We start from the raw sequence: 21,313 nt of genomic DNA, 5'->3' as shown, positions 1-21,313 counted from the left end.
TAATTGTCACCTTGTTCCTTTACCTTTCATTGTGCTATCAGATAGAAATTTCTGATATGTATATCTGTGTGTGTGTGACATACACATACACACACACACACACACACACACACACACACACACAGAGAGAGAGAGAGAAAGAGGGAAGAGAGAGAGAATGAAAGAGAGAGAAAGAGAATTTGTTTTGCCTAGGGGTCTTTAGTTAAATAGTACTTTTGATATTAGGTAAAATATTTCTTTCTCCTAAAGCAGAGGTACCTTGCAAATCATGTCATTTGGAGAGAAATGCGGTATCTTTGCAGCTACTCAGTGGTTGCTTCTAACTGTATTTCCAATGAACAACTTGCTATCCAAAGATATCTGCAGCATAAAGTGTTTGAGTCCTAATGTTATATGTCCTCCTGTGGGAAAATGGCTATATTTGCATTGTCTAATTAGACAGTGATGTGATCATTAGAGTTACTGAGAGAATGATAGCCATGTCAAGGATATCTGGAGTGAGTGTTCAAAGTTGAGAGGACTGGAATGTGTATGACTTGGTATTAATTTTTCTCTAAAAAAGAACAAACAACCTGGAGTACTTTCTGTACTATACACTCTACTAAGCACTTAATGCATCATCTCATTTGATCCATATAAAGATACATCATGATTTGTCATGACTAAGGTAAAAGTGAAGCACATAATGTTCAAGATAGTAGTGGAGTTAATAAAGCGTATAGGTCTTTGTTCCTTTTTACAAGTAGATAAGATCTAGAAAATGTAGAGAGTGTAACTTAGAAGATGGTTGGCTTTGTTGATTGCATCTCTAGGATTTTGGACTGGTCACATGCAAGAGTTGTCTTTTTCTACCGTAACTTATCTAGAGAGTAGGCATTTACTAGGTGATTATGATGTTTACGGGTGAGTTGCACTTTTTCTCCTTTTAAATGAGGTAGGAAAACTATACCAGCCACAGTGGTCCTGCTACCTTGTGGAAAATCATCCCAGTGGCAAATCAAAATGAGATATTTTTTGGCTTGCTTTGTGGAATTTATCTGACCTGCATGCCTATCTTCAGCCAACTCGGAGAACTCCCCGGGCCTTTATTGCATTTCCCTTCCAGAGAGTTGGCTCAGTGACTTCTGTTGCGGGGTGCTTTTGCTAGGATATTTAGGTTTCCTTTCTGAAGAAATCCACGTGGCCCTGGATTGCTTATTTTTCAGTTTTGTGAGCTTGCATTGCAGTAGTTTACCACCAAGGCAAGAACTGCATGCTATCTAAGTTTAATTGCCTTTAAGTATAACTGCTGCAAGCCTTAGTAATTATAGTTAACATTCTCTACATTAACATTGCCCTGCTCCCTTAGGACTTTCAGAGCGATTCACAAATAAATGCATTCAGCTTTAAATTGCTCATAAGGATTATAAGATCCAAAAGGTGAAGGATAGAGGATGTTTCCTTCTCTCCAATTATTCAAAGCTTAGCAAATAGGAAGGCAGAGGCAAAAATTTTGGTTGCCCTAGTCAGTGTTGTTATAAACAGCCACAAATCCCGGGGAAGAAAGGTTTAAACTTACTGAGGTAAAGAGTTTGATAGTATTTTGTTTGTTTTATTCCCTAGGAAAAGTTCTAATGGATAAAAACATCTAGGCTTCGAACTCACCTCAACTGGTTTACAAGGCTAGATTGAACTAGACTTGGAATGAAAGGAAATGTCAAAGAAGTACAACAAAAGTCGAAAAAGTTTTTGTTTTCCAGTTACCTAGGCAAGGCATACTACAGGTCTGGTAGAAAAATACAAGATAGGGTTCCTTTGACTTAGAGAAAGTTCAGCAATTCTAATTTGAGGAGGGGGCCATTATAAGACAAAGAGCGTTTTTCTATCACTACATCCTAGTGCTGTCTGACTGGAAATTCTACCAAGTAGTGATTTGGACTCATTACCATGAAGGTTTCTGCAATGAGGGAGTAAGGTTGGTTCTGCCAGCTGGGCCCCAGCTAAGTGGCTGTTAGGCAATGCTGGTAGGGTGGGTAACTTCTTATGTTGCAGTTACCTACCTGGGTAACTCAAGAGCTTGGGAATTTGTTGAAAAGTCAGAATCGGATGCCTGAATTTCTTTTTGACTAGATTATCAAGAATATTTTCATATTTTAATCTGAAGAGTGAAGGTGTCTCTAACATCAAGTTGATGTTGATCCCTAACATCAACTTCCATCAGAAGGATAATGACAGATGTACCCCACTTGGAAGAATTTCTGCTTTGGAAACAGCTATGAGTTGATTTATTAGCATTGAGGAGGCCCCACAAGTATTACGAGAAGCATAATCTGCTTATTTGTTAACAAGTTGGGAAGCCTGCAGTTTCCCCATATCTTCTTTAAAGAGCTCTGAGATCTTTCTCATTATTTTATCTGAATAGAGCCAAGCTTTTGCTTATAAGCTGCAAGGTTACAAAGAACTCACACTCTTATTCCCTACTTGCTTCTACATTTGCTTTTGGATATGGCTTATAGGCTTGCAAAGAGGAATAATAATGTTTGACTCATTTAGTTTCACTTTTGAGTCATTAGTTTGAGGCTTTCGGGATCTTTTATGGTTCCAGAATAAAAGTTGAGAGACTATAGCCCAGGGTCTCCAATTCAGGCTCATGAAGTAGCAACCACAAATAACCTAAAGAACTAGCAAAGCAGTGCTAGGCGATGTGGAGACTAAAGGCTTTTGAACCATCACATGACGCCTTTACTTTTGAGAAGCAGAAACTTTCCAGGAGAGCAGTGATGGATTATATGGGGTGATTACCAGGACCAAAGACTTCAAAAAGACAATTCTGACCTTCTTGTACCTTCAGCAGTTGATCACCCTTTTTCTCCCACTTGGAGAAGAGACAGCTACATAAAAGGGATGGGCTTCCTTTCCATACCAAAGCAAACCTTTCTTCCTGGAGATCCCCCCTTTTAAAGCATTTGCCTAATGCAGTAACCAAAATAAGATATGCCTTCCCCAAGAATAATCCATATAAGAGTGAAAAAGGCAGAGATAAGGATGTGCATAATTGGGAATCTGAAAAACTTGGCCATCTAACATGGATGTACTGATAAGAGTAGACTTTGGGAAAGTATAGAGATGGGGAAGAAGGAAGAGGTTTAAAAGGTACTCTCGATTCCTTCACATTCTCTTTATGAGCAATACAAGGCAGCCTGCTACTCATCATGAAGGACCTTCTCGCCATCCATTCCTTTTTGCAGCTGGACTCTAAAACAAGAAGAGATCTAAACACAAGGCTGGATTTGGGGGATACATAATTGACCCTGTTGCTTGCTGTTTTTCCTTTCACCTTGCAAATTACCCAACATGGATTTCCAGCTGAAAAAGAAGCAAGTGTACGTTGACAAGGTGGAGAAGATGCAGCAGGCCCTTGTACAGCTCCAGGCAGCATGTGAAAAACGTGAGCAGCTAGAGCACCGTCTGCGGACACGACTGGAGAGGGAACTGGAATCCCTGAGAATCCAGCAGGTATGGAGAACTTAAAGGAAGAAAGGAAAAAAAAAGTAAGAAAATGACATTATTCCTGGTTGCTTATTTTTCAGTTAGCATTTGATGTGAACACTGAAAGTGCACACTTGCTCATCTTTACATTTTTCTCCCACCTAATCTTACTCCAAAGTGCCTCCCAATTGTAAATACAAAGTCTGTTTCCTTAGCTTCCTATCCCAGAAATATCCTTTAAGCCTATGGTCTTGCACCTTTTATTTTCACATGAACTCCAGGAACAGTAGACGCTGTAAGAATTAGAGCTGCTACACAAATAGACATCTTGATATTGTGGAACTAGAAATGGTCTTCAGAAATCATCTGGCTGTACCACTCTTCAGTTTTAGATGAATGAAAATCAAGACTAGGAAAAGTTGGCATGAGTCACTAATGATAACTACAACAAGTTATGGGCAAGATAGGATCTAAATCCTAGATTTTTTTTTTCTTGAGACTGAGTCTCACTCTATTGCCCAGGCTGGAGTGCAGTGGCATGATCCAAGCTCACTGCAACCTCTACCTTCCATGTTCAAGCAATTCTCCTGCGTCAGCCTCTCGAGTAGCTGGGATTACAGGTGTACACCACCACGCCTGGCTAATTTTTTTTTTTTTTTTTTTTTTTTTTTGTATTTTTAGTAGAGACGGGGATTCACCATGTTGACCAGGCTGGTGTTGAACTCCTGACCTCAGGTGATCCGCCTGCCTCAGACTCCCAAAGTGCTGGGATTACAGGTGTGGGCCACCATGCCCGGCCAGATTTTTAAATTCCCATTTCTGTTGTGTGTTATGCAGGCAGGCAGGGATGGCAGTTTTTAGCCCATTCATTCACTTTCTGAGTAGCATGACAGTTTGATATGACAGGCCCCTTTCCTGGCCAAGGGATTCAAGCCCATGATAGGAAGTCCTGTGGCCCTAGGAGGAGATCTGAATTCCCCCTGCTTCTTTCTGAATCAGAGTCGAAACAGAAGTAGGCTGGGCAGTAATCCTCTCCAAGAATAGGGGCTCAGACACCATGGTTCTTCTCTCACTAACTTGAGAGTTCTCTGCATCTGCCCCAACAGCGTCAGGGCAACTGTCAGCCCACCAACGTTTCAGAATACAATGCCGCTGCGCTGATGGAGCTCCTTCGGGAGAAAGAGGAGAGGATTCTGGCTCTGGAAGCTGATATGACAAAGTGGGAGCAGAAATATTTGGAGGAGAATGTGATGAGACATTTCGCTCTGGATGCTGCTGCAACCGTGGCTGCTCAGAGGTAAGTAGTTAGCTGGTAGGGCATGAGTGGGAAGAACCGAAAGGTCACTAATTCATAGATTTTTCCAGTGTTTTCTTTAATATTCTGGGTTTCCCCCCCAATTTCTGCCTAAGTGTGTTTTCTTTCATCTGATTATGCAGGGACTGAACGGCTGTAGAGACAGAGGGTCAGGGATTTGAACATCAAAATTGTTTTATAAACTTATTAGAATCATAGTTCAGCTTTCCCCAGAAGCCAGAATAATTGCAGATGGGATCAGCTGAAAATTTGTACCCCTCCTTCCCCAGAGCCACAGATTCTCTCAGCCACATATGCAGGTTGTTTAGCCCCAGGACCGGAGTGAAAGCCCCTCCAGAGAAACTACCACTCAGAAACTAAATGTCACTGAGGAGTTGCTGCTGTCATTTGATAGCTCTGGCTTGTCCAAGGTATGTCAAAGGCTGTGCTGAACTTGAACCCATCCCTGCCCTTTGGGAAGGTCAATATTTGAAGGCCACATTCTTTATGTGCACAACCTCATCACGTGTGAGCGGTCACATTTCATCTGGTAAGGGAGAGAAAGTGGCCGGAGGATTTTTATTTTTTGCTCCTTATTTGTTCCCCTTTTCAAATTATAAAAGTTAATTATTGGCCTTTGGAGGAAATAGTTGCTCTTACCCCATGTGTCTTACCTTGCTGCTGCTCATAATCATCAGTTGGGGTAAAAAGAAAGGAAGAAAGAGAGAAAAATAAACAACAACAAAAACTGAATTCAAGTCAGGTGATGACTTGGGTTGTGGCGATAACAGAGCCTTGGTCTGGAATTGGGTATGAAAGGCAGGCTACAGCATATTGCACCCAGATAGGTCTCTACCCAGAAAGTTATTAAAAACCACTGTGTTGTTTTTAACATTCTCCTAAACATGGTAAGCCAGCAGAGTCTGGAAGTGCTTGCCAGACTTTGGGTTGGGATATGTATGTGGAGCGGGCAGTGGACACATTTATTTTTGAGTCCTTCTCATGCCAAATCAGAGGTGGGGAGGTTCAGTGCTAAGAGCTAAACCGGCGCTTTATAAGCCCACTTCGGTTCTTTAGGAAGACATGTCTTTCTAATGTCATCTGCTTGTCTTCATTAGATATCATCTGTGCCTCAAATGGATGGAAGCTGCCTGTGGGTTGATTTTGAGGTCCTCATGGGCTTAAGCTTCCTGGCCTTGTTTCCTGAGCAAGCCATACTCAATACATGCCAGTGTGGCAATAGAGTGCACAGAAGCCCCAGCTCTGCCAGAAGATGGTCTCGAAGGTTGTAGGCAGGTTAGAAGCAGAATTAAATGTAATTTTACCTGCTAGCTCCCAAGGAAACACCTGTGTCCAGCACTTGTTCAGAGGTTATATAAGAAACCCTGACGCTGAAAAAAACATTGTTATTATTGACAGGTGGAAAGATACAGGGTAATTTTGTCACCTTTAGTCAGAAGCTTAGAAACATACAGGTCACGAGAGTGTGCAGTGTGACAAAATACTAGAAAGCTACGGTTCGTGGTGCCTACTTCAGAATAGACTCCAGGTCAAAATGCAGGAGAGCTTCAGGGGTTGTCACTGGGGGCCTTGTATAAAGAAATTACCCTCCTTCCTTCCTCCTTTGAAAGCTTTGTGTATTCGGGGAAACCCCTTTCAGATGGATTTTCAGAATCTGTTGGCTCCCACAAGGTAGATTTAATTTAAACTGAATTCATTTTAATCATCAGATAGAAACTTTTCATCTAATCACTGTTTTTGGCAAAATGTGCATGCCTATCACTTAACAGGATAAAACACAGCCTGTTCCCACCTAGAAAGAACACTTTCTGATAGTTCCACAGGTGAACATTCCAGATCACGATGGTGTGTCTTTCTGGCATGCTACTAATCCAATCCACAGGAGATGCTGACAGAGAGATTGTATTGAAATTTCTGTAAAATACGGGAATTGGACTAGGTGATTCCTTCAGACCTTCCTATTTCTAGGATTATATTACTTTTCCAATGATAGTGCCTCTTATGTTCTACCATGGAGGTTGGTTTTCTTTTCCTCTTTCCTTTCAAATGAAACTTTATATTTGGGAGGTAACATTCAGAAAACTTTATTTTAAAACCTGTGGGCTCTTCTGCCTTTCTTTCCAACATTTCTTTTTATTCCTTTTGTCTACTTGTTTTCTTTCTCTCAATCTTAAATGTAGCTATTGACCAAGGTTCTGCCCTTCGCCCCTTTCCATGGTAAAAGTTTTATATTTTCTTTTCTTTCAAAATAATTTTTTTTTGAGAAGGAGTCTCGCTCTGTTGCCCAGGCTGGAGTGCAGTGGCGCTATCTCGGCTCACTGCAACCTCCGCCTCCTGGGTTCACGCCATTCTCCTACTTCAGCCTCCCAAGTAGCTGGGACTATAGGCGTGTACCACCACGCCCGGCTAATTTTTTGTATTTTTAGTAGAGACAGGGTTTCATTGTGTTAGCCAGGGTGGTCTCGATCTCCTGACCTCGTGATCCACCTGTCTTGGCCTCCCAAAATGCTGGGATTACAGATGTGAGCCACCACGCCTGGCCTCAAAATAATTTTCAAGTGTCTAGGATATTGGCTACAGTTGGAAAGTGCTCAAGTGTATTTGAGGAAGGAAGGAAGGAAAGTAGAAAAGAAAGAAGAAAAATGGAAGGAAGGAGAAAGGAAGATCTGAAAGCAGGAAGGAAACAATTTCTAAATGTATAAATTATATCCCTAAATCTGGTACCACATTTTAATGATCTGCTTGGTTTCTGTGTATTCTATCAGGATCTCAAACTTAATATATTCCAAACCTAATAGCTCATTGGTAAATGACAGATTTCACAATTAGGACATCTTGCTTGGATGGTATCAATGATAGTTGGGTAAGACAATTTTTTTCAATTATGATGTTGGTTACGTATTAAAAGATCACCTGTTGTAAGTGTATGGTTTGATGAATGTTGGTAATTGTATACAATAGTGTAACCACCACCACAATTAACATAGAGGACCTGTTCTAAAGTGTTCTTGTGCCCTTGAGTTTGATCGCTTCCTCCCATGCCTGACCCCAGGCAATGACTAATCTGTTATTTTGTCATAAAATTATAATTTTCTTTTCTAGAATGTCATATAAGAGGAATCATATTGCATTTACTCTTCTTGTTTGACATATTGCACTCAACACAATGATTTTGAAACCCATTCAAGTTGATGCTGAGTAGTGTTCCATGGTGTGGATGTATCACAGTTTATGTATGCATATTTGGATATATGTGTATTGGGGTTGTTTCCAGTTTTTGGCCATTGTGAATAATAAGATATAGATTATAATATAAGAACAGGCAAGTGTCTTTTCTCAGGTGATAAGTCATATTAGGTGGTCTATTTATACCCCTTCCAACACTTTGATATTATGATGCACCTTTTGTCAAAGGGAAAGCTGTTGATGTTAACGATTTCAGACAAGATCAGAGTGTGAAAACCTAGGTTTTTAGCCTTAAAGAGTCCAGGAGGAGGCATCTGGATGCATATGGAAAGTGCTGGCATTGCCCTTTATCCTGAGATGCATCTTAAACGTCAGATACAGCAACTCTGAGATTGGTCAGCTGTATGTTTAGGTGAATTTTACTTGATGAAAGGTTAAGAGGGCCAAGAGATAAAGAGAGAGAGAGAAAGAGAGAGAAAATTGAAGATATTTTGGCATATCTAAAATGAGTATTTGATACTTAAAATATTTGTTTTGTTCAAAGTGATAACAGGAAATTTATTTCTTTCATTTTATTTAATTTGCCCAAGATCACACACAGCTACTAAATGGCAGAACTAGGATTTAAATCTATATTTTTGTCACCTTAGCTGCTATAATTCTGCTGCTTCTTAGAAATGGTGTAGCTCAAAGGTGGTAAAATAGGAATTATTAGCCGTTCAGTAAGATACTAATTGAGGCTAATTATTTAGTTACCTGGAAATATTATAAATAATCACAATAATATGGCCTGAATTAAGGCTCCATATTATTTTGTCCCTAGGGAGTCCTCTCTAGATGCTTAATATAGATGAGGGGAAATTACTACCGAGTAAGATTCCTTGTTCATTCGCAGAAGAACCAATTTGGCAATGCAGATTTTTAGTTTCAGCTCATAAACAATTTATTTCTGAAGAGCAGCAAAAGGATGACAAGATAACCCACCCAATCAACCATGTAATTTTTATCAGCTTGCATTTACTGAATTAGGTTGCTACCTTTCTTAGAATGTGTAATGTTTCATGTTTATTTTGAGCAAAAGTAAATTCTGGAAAGGAGGAAGTAAAGAAAGGGGAAGCAGAAGGTAGAAGCTGTTCACACACATAATGCATGTCTACCTATTCCCTCTTTGTAGGCATTTCTCAATTTCCTTCCTCTGCTTTCTTCTCATCCTACCTTCTGTCTTAGTTATATTGTTCTCTGCTCTAGCTTCTCAGTAATAATAGCAATGATAATAACCGTAATAGTAACTCTGATATCTCTAAAATTAAAGTTAGAACTTTGAACAACTTGTTAGATACTGGCATATGGCAATTCTTAAGTCACTTTCACTCCAGTGTACCTAAAATCAAAACCCATTGCAGTGCTTTCCAAAAGAGCCTTTCCTCAGTTTCCTTTCACAGCAAACAATATTTCATCTTTCCTAGGCATTTGAGTTCGAAATAACAAAGTTGTTATTCAGTCTTCCATCTCCCTAACTCCCACATTGATATTGTCTCCAAATTATATCAGTTCTACTTCCTATAGCCTGTTTCCATTTCCGTTGCCACTTCGCTGGTGCATAGTTTCATGTTCTGTTGCTGGGATTATTACAGTCACCTTGCTGACTGGTCTGCCTGATTCCAGTGTTTCACTTCTCTTATCTCTCTGTCACATTTCTACGAGAGATAAGGCCGTCTTCCTAAGGCATGGCTTAGATCATTTTATTCCCTTGGAAAGCTCTAATAATTTTCAGCGCCTATTGGAATAAAGTCCAAACTCACTGCTGTACTAGTTAATTATTTACTTTTTTCTCTTCCCTTGTAAGTTTCCTACAGTTAAGGACTAGTCTTATCCATGCCTCTCCCCTCTCCAGCCTCCCAGGAACTTCAAACACAGTGCTCCACTTACGTAGAGTTCACACATTAAATAAACAAAATGATGATGCTGATAGGAAAAGATAGGCTTGAAGTTTGAAAGGCCACTAGGTGTTTTAGGAGGTTATTGGTGACATGCTAGAAAGCAGTTTGAGCAATATGATGGGATAACTTTGTCGAAAAAAAGAAGGAGAAAGAAGATGACAAACTGTTTACTTAAGAATTTGAGGTGGAGGTTGTCAACATCAGGAATATGCAGTTTGGGGTTTGCAGATTTTATTTTCAGATCGTAGCCCAGCATCTCTCTCCTGATGTTCTTAAAGAACATCTTGGAGTATTGGAAGGTAGCAGGTCAAATTGCTCGTTCAAATACTGTGCTTGCTTGCTTTTGCCTAAGCCATTGGCCTAGTAGCCCTAGTCTTCTAGAAGGAAGATTGATGCTGAGGGCTGCCCTGGCAGCCCTGTCGGAATTCACTAAGTGCCCCACATTTTCAGGCTCCATTCCTGAGGAGTTAACAGTGTCCATATCAATTAGCTGGCAGGGCTCTGAGTCCCCAAAATGGTCTTTTATGCAATGAAAGTGGCAGCAGGCCAGCACTAGTTCCCCCAGTGACAAACCGTATGCTCATTTCCCCAGTGTCCGTAGACACCATGCACTTTTCAACAGTCCTGGCTCTAAAGACCCAACCTTCACATTGGAATTCTGCAGTACAGGAATTGCTTCCAGGATTTTACCAAGAGCTGGAATTCTTTCAAGTCAGAATCTCTTATAATCTCTGTATGTCAGTCTCCTTTCATCTTTCCACCTATGTGATTCATTCTCTCTCTCTCGCTCTCGCTCTCGCTCTCCTCCACCTCTCTCTTTCCCTCCTTCTCTTTTTCTTTGAGAGACAGGGGTCTTGCTGTGTCACCCAAGCTGGAATGCAGTGGCACAGTCATAACTGACTGCAGCCTTGAACTCTTGGGCTTAAGCAATCCTTTTGCCTCAGCCTCCTGAGTTATGTGGTTCTCTCTTAATAATAGCTTTGTTGAGTGTTTTGACCATGCCTGACACTGTTTTTACATGCATAATTTTATCCTCTATGAGATGAAGTTACAAATATTGTTCCCACTTGGCTTATGAAGCGGCATGCTTAGGGCAGGTAACTTGACTTTCAGAAGTCATAAAGCTTGTTGGGGCAGAGAGTACTTGGAGAAGCTGGGACCTGCTGAGTTGTCTGTATTCAGAGCCTGTGCTCTCAAGCACTATGCAAATGTTGCTTCCTCTTGGGTACCCAGAAGGACTACAAGCCAGTGAATTACACTAGAGAAAGTATAGAATGCTGAGATGGTAAAATGTTTTGAGTTTAGCAAATGATGAAAGCCATTGTATTCTTTCCCCTTCTTGCTCTCCAATTATTTCATCATTCCATAAATGGTTTCAACCTTGCATATAAGGTACACGTATATTTTGGGGAACAGTAATTTTATAGAGGCTCACCAAAATCCCCAACCTTAATAGCAACTTTCTGCCTCTTTCTCTTGCCACTTCATCCCCATCTGCACTGGACATAATCTTGAAGCTAAGAGAACATAGTTAGCTCCCAACAGAAAACATGCCTGGAGTTTTCCTGCAGATCCCCATTCTCTTAGGAAGCATAATGAAGCAGTGCCAGTTCATTGTTTTCTCAGTCTATTGTCTGATTTCCTTGAAGACCAATATAATTGCATCAGTATTCTCCCTAATCCTAATAACCCCCCTCACCCCCCCAACACACACACACACACACACACACACACACGTGCACGTGTTTTTCCTTATTAATTGGTCTTTGAGTTAATGGCCTGAGACACTTTCAGATGGAACATGATGGTCCTTTATGCAGTTAGAACTCTGGCAAGAGAACAGTCACTTTGTTGGGGTAGACCCATTGATTTGGTGCTAGAATGTTTGAGATGTAGATTAGATAGGAATCAAGTGGGACTGACTCAAAGACACTATTTATTAGCTCACATGCCCTACCTATCTTAGCTGATGTGTCTATTGTTTGCTTCTAGTACTCAGATGTATTTACCAATGTTCATCTGTAGCCATAAGTTACTTAGTATACCCTCTGACTTTCTTGAAAGTCTGACCTTTCCCCCTTTATGACTTCTTGGAGAATAAAATGGAAATATATACATATTCCTTTTTTGTTTGTTTGTTTTTTTGAGACAGAGTCTCCCTCTGTTGCCTAGGCTGGAGTGTAGTGGCTCGATCTCAGCTCACGACAACCTCCGCCTCCCAGGTTCAAGTGATTCTCCTGCCTCAACTTCCCGGATAGCGGGGATTACAGGCATGCACCACCATGCCTGGCTAACTTTTGTATTTTTAGTAGAGACAGGGTTTCTCCATGTTGGCCAGGCTGGTCTCAAACTCCTGACCTCAGGTGATCCACCTGCCTCAGCCTTCCAAAGTGTTAGGATTACAGGCATGAGCCACCATGCCTGGCCCAATATATACATATTCCTGTTGCTTGGCCATGATCTAAAAACTTGAAGGGGCTATCTGCCAGAAGGTTTTGGGATGATATCTGTTCAGTTCTGAAGGCAAGTCTGTGCATATCTCATCCCTCACTGACTTTTGCAGCCACTTCTATACTAATAACGTTGCCTTCTACCCTGAACGCTGAACTGTCCTATTTTGGAGGTTCTTAGGGGTTAGTTCCCCAGAAACCATCTGTTCCAAATATGCTTGATTTCAGCTTAGGACTTTCCAGAAAAGCCTTCCTTGACTTAGAAGAAAGATAACATTCATTGATCTTGCTATGCTCCCATCTCATCACTTCCATTTTCCTCCCCAGGGACACAACAGTCATCAGTCACTCTCCTAACACCAGCTATGACACAGCTCTAGAAGCTCGCATCCAGAAAGAGGAGGAAGAAATCTTGATGGCCAATAAGCGTTGCCTTGACATGGAGGGCAGGTAAAATGTTGTTCTGGACCCTGAGGAATCTGAGACGTTGATATAGAGACCAGATAGGATCTTTATTCACAACTAGGAAATCTGATCATGCAGCCTCCCCGCTCCACCATCACCCCTGCCAGCCTGTCACTTAAAGGTGTGAGATGCAATGACCTTTACCTTGATAATCTCCACTAAACATGGAATTCCAGGTAGGGTTTCTGTCCCTTTGGCCTTCCTAATTGCTTTTCCTCTGCCCTCTGCCTGAGCTGAATTGTTGGCATTTGCACTCTGGGGTATTCTTTCTAGCACTGCACTGCAACCCTGTGATACAGCAGATTGCTTAATAAAAGAGTAAAAGAACATCTGCTCGGCCGGGCACAATGGCTCACGCCTGTAATCCCAGCACTTTGGAAGGCCAAGGCAGGTGGATCACCTGAGGTCAGGAGTTCAAGACCAGCCTGGCCAATATGGTGAAACCCTGTCTCTACTAAAAATACAAAATTTAGCCAGGTGTGGTGGCGGGCACCTGTAGTCCCAGCTACTCAGGAGGCTGAGGCAGGAGAATCGCTTGAGCCTGGGAGGCAGAGGTTGCAATGAGTCAAGATCGTGCCATTGCACTCCAGCCTGAGCAACAGAGCTAGAGTCTGTCTCAACAACAACAACGAAAAGAACATCTACTCAAAGTGGAGGTAGGATACCTGATTCCTTTTATAAACACATGATCATTTACTTATTACCTGAAGGTTGTCGCTCATTCATAGAAGATCTCATCTTCTCACTGAGTAAATTGTTTCCATCGACTGAGATTCTTCACTACAGCACCCAGTACATCAGTTCATTCTCTCATATTCAGCCTTTTTTTTCACTGGTACTTTATTGTGACTTACTAAGGTTTAAGCAACAGCTCCTGGATGCTCTGCTGTATCCATTTGGGTGTGCAGAAAAAAGAAAAAACATGTTTTAAAAACTGTAGCACACCATCCCTTGTTTTCCAACTCAGAATTAACTAGATCAACCTTTAGTCGAAAAGATAATGGGAGCTCCATGTAGTCATGTAGTCAATTAGACCAAAATGTGGAGGTAGCAAGAAGGTTTTTTTTTTTTTGAGATGGAGTCAGTCTCGCTCTGTCACCCAGGCTGGAGTGCAGTGACACTATCTTGGCTCACTGCAACCTCCGCCTCCCAAGTTAAAGTGATTCTCCTGCCTCAGCCTCCCGAGTAGCTGGGACTACAGGCGCCTGCCACCACACCCAGCTAATTTTTGTATTTTTAGTAGAGACAGGGTTTCACCATGTTGGCCAGGCTAGTCTCGAACTCCTGACTTTGCAATCCGCCCACCTCGGCCTCCCAAAATGCTGGGATTACAGGCGTAAGCCACCACGCCAAGCCCACAACAAGGTCTTGATATGTTCTTTGTCTTTGGCTCCTAGGATTAAGACCCTCCATGCCCAGATTATTGAGAAGGATGCCATGATCAAAGTACTCCAGCAGCGTTCCCGGAAGGAGCCGAGCAAGACAGAGCAGCTGTCGTGCATGCGGCCAGCGAAGTCTCTGATGTCCATTTCCAATGCTGGATCAGGCTTGCTCTCCCACTCATCCACCCTGACTGGCTCCCCCATCATGGAAGAAAAGCGAGACGACAAGAGCTGGAAGGGGAGCCTAGGTAATGACAGTAAATAAGGAAGATTATAGTCACGTGTTCAAAGAGAGCCCTGAGATAAGCACCCATGCTTAAGGAAAAGGGATGATGGTCCAGGTTCTAGAGAGAAAGGTGTACCAGGGATTTGGGTTTTTTTTTTTTTTTCCTCCTGAGACCCTAGTTCCACATTCTGGAGCTCCTCCACACTTTGAAGTCTCCCGGTGAGAATACCGATTGAGGCCAAGGCGTAGAGGACAAGAATCTTGAGTTTCATTTGGGTGTGAAGGAAGATAACTCTAATTTCCTCTAAACTATTCTCAGATTTGGCCTTTGCCATGCGGCACCTTTATCTTTCTCCAAAGCCCACGTGGCCTTTGTGTCGTTCCAGATTTCAAAATTCCGGCATTTCTGTGTTCCTTCCTCCTCTATAATAGGAGAACCCAGAGTTTTAGTTACACTAAATCGTTTGGGTAGCAGGTTTTGTTCCCACAGTGTTGTGAGATGAGAACAGAATGTACTTTTTCATTCCGTTCCTGTCCATTCCCTCCCCTCTAATCAAAACCCCAGATATATTGTGGATACCACGAGGCACATTTTTAGAGCCTGAGGAAGGAAGCTTATATATATTTTTATTTTAACCCTTTTTGTTGCTTTTAATTCCTTTCTTGGTCCTCTGATACTTGTAATATCTTTTGGTTAGAATAAGCATTTTGGGGACTATGGTCATGGTGAGAACCTTAGATCACACAATTATTACCACACTCAATCTGTGTCAACAGACTTCTTCCCCAGATCCTTTCTTGCTCCCTGGTAACGTGTGGTAATGGTTTATAAGTGGAGCCAAGTAGGAGCATTCTGACAACTTGGTGGAACCCAATCACCATTGGAAAAATAAGTCAAAACAGATACCCAGGTCACTTACAGGCTTAATACGTTGTGCCAGGTGATGGATGAGGACCAGAAGGGATCTTCGAAGTCTGTAAGAAACTTTTAGCCATGGTTGGAGGAGACTCACACGCTGATTTCTGGGTTCCCTGGAGGCAAAAATAAATAATTTAGAATATTTTAAATTATTTGATATTTAATATTTAAAATAATATTTAAAATATTTAAATTTTTAATATTCATTTATTTAAAAATAAATAAATTTCTTCTGAAATTTGAATGGGAGAACGGGTAATTAGATGTCTGGATTTGAATCACCTATTGTTTTCTAACGTCTGTTCCTCTTTCATTTGTAGGCATTCTCCTGGGTGGAGACTACCGTGCTGAATATGTCCCTTCCACACCCTCGCCTGTGCCCCCCTCGACTCCCCTGCTCTCGGCTCACTCCAAGACAGGCAGCCGAGACTGCAGTACCCAAACTGAACGTGGGACGGAATCGAACAAAACTGCAGCTGTTGCTCCCATCTCTGTTCCTGCTCCAGTTGCTGCTGCTGCCACTGCTGCCGCCATCACTGCCACTGCTGCCACCATCACCACCACCATGGTAGCTGCTGCTCCAGTTGCTGTTGCTGCTGCTGCTGCTCCAGCTGCTGCTGCTGCTGCTGCTGCTGCCCCGTCTCCAGCCACTGCTGCTGCTATTGCTGCTGCTGTTTCTCCAGCTGCTGCTGGTCAGATTCCAGCTGCTGCCTCTGTTGCCTCAGTTGCTGCCGTTGCTCCTCCTCCTGCTGCTGCTGCTGCTGCTGTTCAGGTTGCTCCAGCTGCTCCGGCTCCAGTTCCAGCTCCGGCTCTGGTTCCGGTTCCAGCTCCAGCAGCGGCTCAGGCTTCTGCTCCTGCTCAGACTCAGACACCAACTTCAGCTCCGGCTGTGGCTCCAACTCCAGCTCCAACTCCAACTCCAGCTGTGGCTCAGGCTGAGGTTCCTGCAAGTCCAGCTACTGGTCCTGGACCACATCGTTTGTCTGTACCAAGTTTGACCTGCAATCCAGACAAAACAGGTAATTATTCCCTTTAGCAGGTAGGTTTTGGTTTAGTTCTGCTCTCAAATACAATTTATTTCTTGTTGCCTGATGTCTGGGCAGAGTTATCATTTGGACTGAGTTTTTCATGCTCTAAAGGAGAGAGAAGAGAGTCTGTAAATGACTTCTCATCCACCAAGATGGAAACAGGCATGAGTAGAGGCCATTATCTTAGCAGAAGTAAATGAGGGAGGTGGCAGGCAAGTCTCATTTTGCCATTGGCTTCATGAGGGCTCTGATGGTGTCTGGTTCTAGAAATATGGGTTTTTTCTTCATCCCTAAGTGTTTTCTAAACCTTATTTCCATTTAGATGGGCCTGTGTTCCACTCCAATACTCTGGAAAGAAAAACTCCCATTCAGATCCTGGGACAAGAGCCTGATGCAGAGATGGTGGAATATCTCATCTAAACGGCCAAATCAAGAGCTGCAGATTATCAGCAAAAATGCTTTTAATCATTTTCCCCCTTTTATTGGTTCTTGTTTTGAGGGTGAGGACAAGGGTTGTGGGGAGGGGATGTTTTTTAACAGGACATTTTATTGGAACAATGTACTACTTGAGTAATACCATGTGAACACCAGTCTATTTTGGTATGCTTAGGGAGTACCTCTAAAGACAGATTAATCAGAATGTGCTCTAAAGCTTATTGTTTGAATTTATACGAATACTGGGACTGTTAACAGGTGGCTATACATCGATGTTTTCAATGTGCTTAAATTTGTTTAAATTTTCCATATTCTAGATCATTTTTTATTGAAGAGCACAGTATGTGTGGAAGACAGTGTATAACACGTAGTTTGGAAGTGGGAAGCTGGAGAGAATTGAGTGTGTGCTGTTTTGTATAGTTACTATCCTGTGCAGCAGCTGGAGAAAGCTCTCACCTCAGGCTTACAAAAGGGAATAGTTTCAGGAGCTATGTAAGCTGGAAAAAAGGTAGGGAGTTTCGGGGTGCAGAAGGGTACTGGAGCTAATTTTTTCTTCCAATTTCCCAGCTACCTTGCCCCAGTGAATTGTGTTTGTCTTCATTTCAGTGGTGCTTTGGAAACGGATTCTTTTGGTTCCCTCCTGGAGGTTCATACATTCATATATATGCTCTGGAGTAATTTATGCATTTGGATAATTAATATATTGCTTTCAGATGCTGGGAGAGTACATTAACTGAGTGATGCACAACTTCCTCTCTCTCAGGGAGTTAGACCATCAGAGGCCTTGATGGAGAGTTGCATGAGGTGCTATACGCAGACTTCCATGGGTCTGTGTGTAGTCATGAACACAGCTTGCTTGCATTTAGTAAGACCAATCAGCTTAGTGTTTATTTCTTCTACAGCACAGATTCACTGGCTGGGTCTCCAGTCTCAAATTGCCAATCATTTGCAAAGTGAGGAAGGATCTTTGTTGACAGGTTGAATGCTTTGAATTTCTGGTGACTACTTTGAAATAACTTGTTTTGTTTGTCAAATTCTAAGCATATGTCTTAAAAGGCATTTTTGACTATCACCTCCAAGGGAATAGCGTGAGAAACCCAAAGTACTATGCTGCAGTCGGGGGAGAGGTGGATTGCAGCAGTATCCTCAACTACCTCTTCTCACTGTCAGTGACTCCATCTTGGAATACCTTTGGGAAGCAGCAGGAAATGTGCATGTGGGTAGAGATCAAAGGAGGCAATGGCTCCAAGCCTTGCCATAGGGCTGCCTCCAAGGACACAGAAGGATGCCAGTTGCCACAGGTCCCTGCCCTGTGTCACCTGTCTGCCCTTCATTAAGGTGACAAATCTGCAGATAGCATCATTAAGATCAGTTTTAAGGGGTGTAGGGAGGGTGAGGGAAGTGGGGGGTGTTAGGTAAGGGTGGGGGGTAGAGGTTTTGGGATGTCTTAGTTAGAAACCAGATTAATAGAAGAGTAGGCCTGATATATTACATCATGAGCCATAGTGATGAGGAATCTGAGAACTGGAGAGGTTCAGTGACTTTTTTTGAAAGTCATACAACACAGCTAACCATTATGCCAATCACCATGCTTATTTTGGGAAACTCTTATCTTTTTTTAATTCCATTTTATGAAAAGGCATCTTCATGGTCCAGGGAATATGTATCTTGTAAAATGTCCCTGGTTGGAGTAGCTTGTCCAGTCTTGACAAACTACTGAATTTCTGTCTTGCCTCTCCTTCAGTGCCTTTTAAAAGGTTTTCCCTTTTCTGATCTGCATTTCAACATAGAGTCACATAAATGTCCCCCTGAGAAACCAATCCCACTTCTTTCTAGGAGACTGGGTATCTTAGATAATCTTTTGGGGTTCCTCTGTGAGTATAGGAATGGTATCTTTCCTAACTATCTTCCAAAGGAATTATTTTGTGTGTGTGTGTGTGTGTGTAGAGACATAAAGGAGGGTGATGTGATTTTCAGCTAGTCCTTTCACATTTTCAATAATGAGGTAATCATGTTACATACACATTAGTCCTCAGTTATAAAGTGAATCTCAGATAGAAATTAAAAGTGCAGTTGTGTTAAGACTCTTTCATACTACCCTTTAGTCATAAGGAGAAAAAAAACCTCAAATAGTAGAAGCAGCAAGTAGCAAACTTCAGGAGAGCTACTTTCTGTCCAAATAATTTAAAAAACACTTTTCACCTACTCCTTTCATGGTTATAACACATTGGCAGACTTTTTGCTGGCTCTGGGAGCCATGATTTTAATCACATTCTGCAAGGTGACAAATGTCATACATTCCACATTGTGTGGTAGCCATCTCTTTAGACTCATGTGTTTTGGGGAAAGGAAGAAGTTCTTGGCTGAGTACCATTTTGAACTTTCCAGAACCTATCTGTCCTCTCACACCAGAGACAGTTCCTCTCTGCTCAGTTTCCAATCCCGGATAATTTGCTAAAATAACATTGTACATCCAAGAGAGGGAAGCGTATGTCAGTATATTATGCAGAAGATAGATACAGCCTTTTCAGAAGATCTCCACTAGTTGTTGTTCCAAAAATTCAAGTTTATGGGAGAAATCTCAATTAGCCACCTTTTCACAGTTGTGTGGATGTAACATTTGGGGGATCTTTCTGGACTCCTACCTATCTGTGCATTTTACCGGCACCTCAGGAAAGGAGGGTGACCAGGTTGTCTTAGCTTGTACTGCTTGGTGATCTCTGAGGACCTTCTAATTCAGTTGTACCCCAGTGTTCCATGTATAGAAAAACTTCATTAGAACAAACTTTACTTGATATGAAACTCCTATTAACAGTCTTTTTTTGAAATAAAAGTAGCTTGAGCTTTCTTTTAAAATCATGTATCTTGATTGTTGATTTAATGAAGGATTTCCTTTTAATGCTGCTTTTGAGCTTCAAGGTAATAGGACAGCAGGAACCTAAAATATCTGCCATCATCTGCCATAGGAAAGATACCCAGAGACCCATCATGTTCTCTTTTTGTTGTTACACTGTTGGGTGGGTATAACAATTGGAAAATGAACAAACCGATTGATTGTGCAAACTACTTTTTATGACAAGCCTAAACCCTCATAATGCGGCAGCTTAAAGTGTATACATATGCACTAACTTTGATCAATTATATTCTCATATCTGTTAGCCACACAATCTCCTATTATCTCAATTGCTTATGCGCACATGGAATATGTTACTTAAAACATGTGCATTCTTACTGAAAATGTTTTCAAAGGAAAGTATCAGCTGTGGGCTAATTGCCACCAATTTCAGCCTGCCACGATTCTTGGAAATATATCTTCCAAGTGCCATCCATCATCAGTAGGACAAGTGTCGGGAGTTTGTTTATTTTTTTCCAGTAGCAACGATGGATTACATGGAGCCATGAAACCTCCTTCTGGCCTCCCTTGTGATTAATGGCATGTGTTTGTAAAATGGATAGCTGGGGTTGGCAGATGGCTGGAGAAGAATCGCCTTTGGTTTAAAATGTATGTGGTCCCCTAATGATTATGACCCCATTCTGTAATCAGCTGAGCTAGTTCCAATAAAGTTAAGCAGGTTTAAATCCACTTTGTGCCTATCTTTTCACTGACAATAAAGTTAGCTATTTTAAAATGCAGTACCGTGTGGAAAATGCTTTGGTGTTTACCCGACAGAGGCTTTATTTGTGCTGTATCAGTGATTACTTTCAATTCAGTATGCAGTGAAATTGCCTTTCAAGGGCAGCGTGCAGCAGAATTTGCATTTGCTTGAAGTATGGAATGTGATTATAGATTATAAAGTATTAAGACAACACCACAGGCCACATGCTCTAATCGGTCTCTTTATATACTCAGGCAGCATATATTAAAAGCTTTGCATCTTTTTATCTTCTGGTTTCTAGGGATAAAATGATGGCCACCCAAAGCAGAGAATTCATCCTTTGGTTAGCATTTTGGAAGGCCCCTTGATATTCCTTTTGTACCCTTGTTCTGATGCCAATTCATCAGTTTTGGTTGAGGGAGCTTGTTATTAAAAACAAATCAAAACCACAAACGAGTTGGCTCTTCACTGAAAATGTTAAGGCTGCCTTTACACTGTCCTTTCTGTGCCTCCTGTTTACCAATGAGTTCCAAACCTGACTGGTGAGGCAAGGATCCCCAAGGACTTTGAAATGACACGTTTTCACAGTGAAATAGACTTGATGGGTGTTGCGAAAGGGATAGGGCAGGGGTCTAGAATTCATTCAACTGTAAATTTGATTTTTCTTAAAGTTGGACTTGATTCCCTCCATATTTATGATGAGTGCTTTGAAAACCGTATGGATGAAAGGCCTCCCTCTTTTTCAGGACAAACAAGATAAGGTATTAAGTTAACCAGACCTTCTTACAAAGCTTTGCAAAGCATTCTTTTCAGAAATGTATTGCACCCATTTCTTAAGGAGCAGTCACTTGTTGAAAGAAAAAGCAAATGTTCCTTCAAAAATGTGTTAGATTGGCCGGGCAT

At 41.7% G+C, this 21,313-nt stretch overlaps 1 protein-coding gene across 2 annotated transcripts in view; it reads left to right on the top strand.

The window, feature by feature from the left end:
- AMOT (angiomotin) overlaps positions 1-20,447 on the top strand; it is a 66,102-nt gene extending 45,655 nt beyond the window's left edge. For both annotated transcript variants that reach the window (XM_009235186.4, XM_024241041.3), the window contains exons 9-14: positions 3,346-3,495; positions 4,575-4,765; positions 12,687-12,809; positions 14,222-14,454; positions 15,672-16,370; positions 16,702-20,447. In XM_009235186.4, coding sequence (XP_009233461.1) covers positions 3,346-3,495; positions 4,575-4,765; positions 12,687-12,809; positions 14,222-14,454; positions 15,672-16,370; positions 16,702-16,799 — 1,494 coding nt within the window. In that variant the 3' untranslated portion in view covers positions 16,800-20,447. The remainder of the gene's footprint in view (positions 1-3,345; positions 3,496-4,574; positions 4,766-12,686; positions 12,810-14,221; positions 14,455-15,671; positions 16,371-16,701) is intronic.
- The last annotated feature ends 866 nt before the right edge of the window (positions 20,448-21,313 follow it).

Source organism: Pongo abelii, chromosome X (genome assembly GCF_028885655.2).
Source record: "Pongo abelii isolate AG06213 chromosome X, NHGRI_mPonAbe1-v2.0_pri, whole genome shotgun sequence".
NCBI classification, from domain to species: Eukaryota; Metazoa; Chordata; class Mammalia; order Primates; family Hominidae; genus Pongo; species Pongo abelii.
The sequence above is the reverse complement of the archived record's forward strand: the minus strand, read 5'-3'. Positions and strand labels throughout refer to the sequence as shown.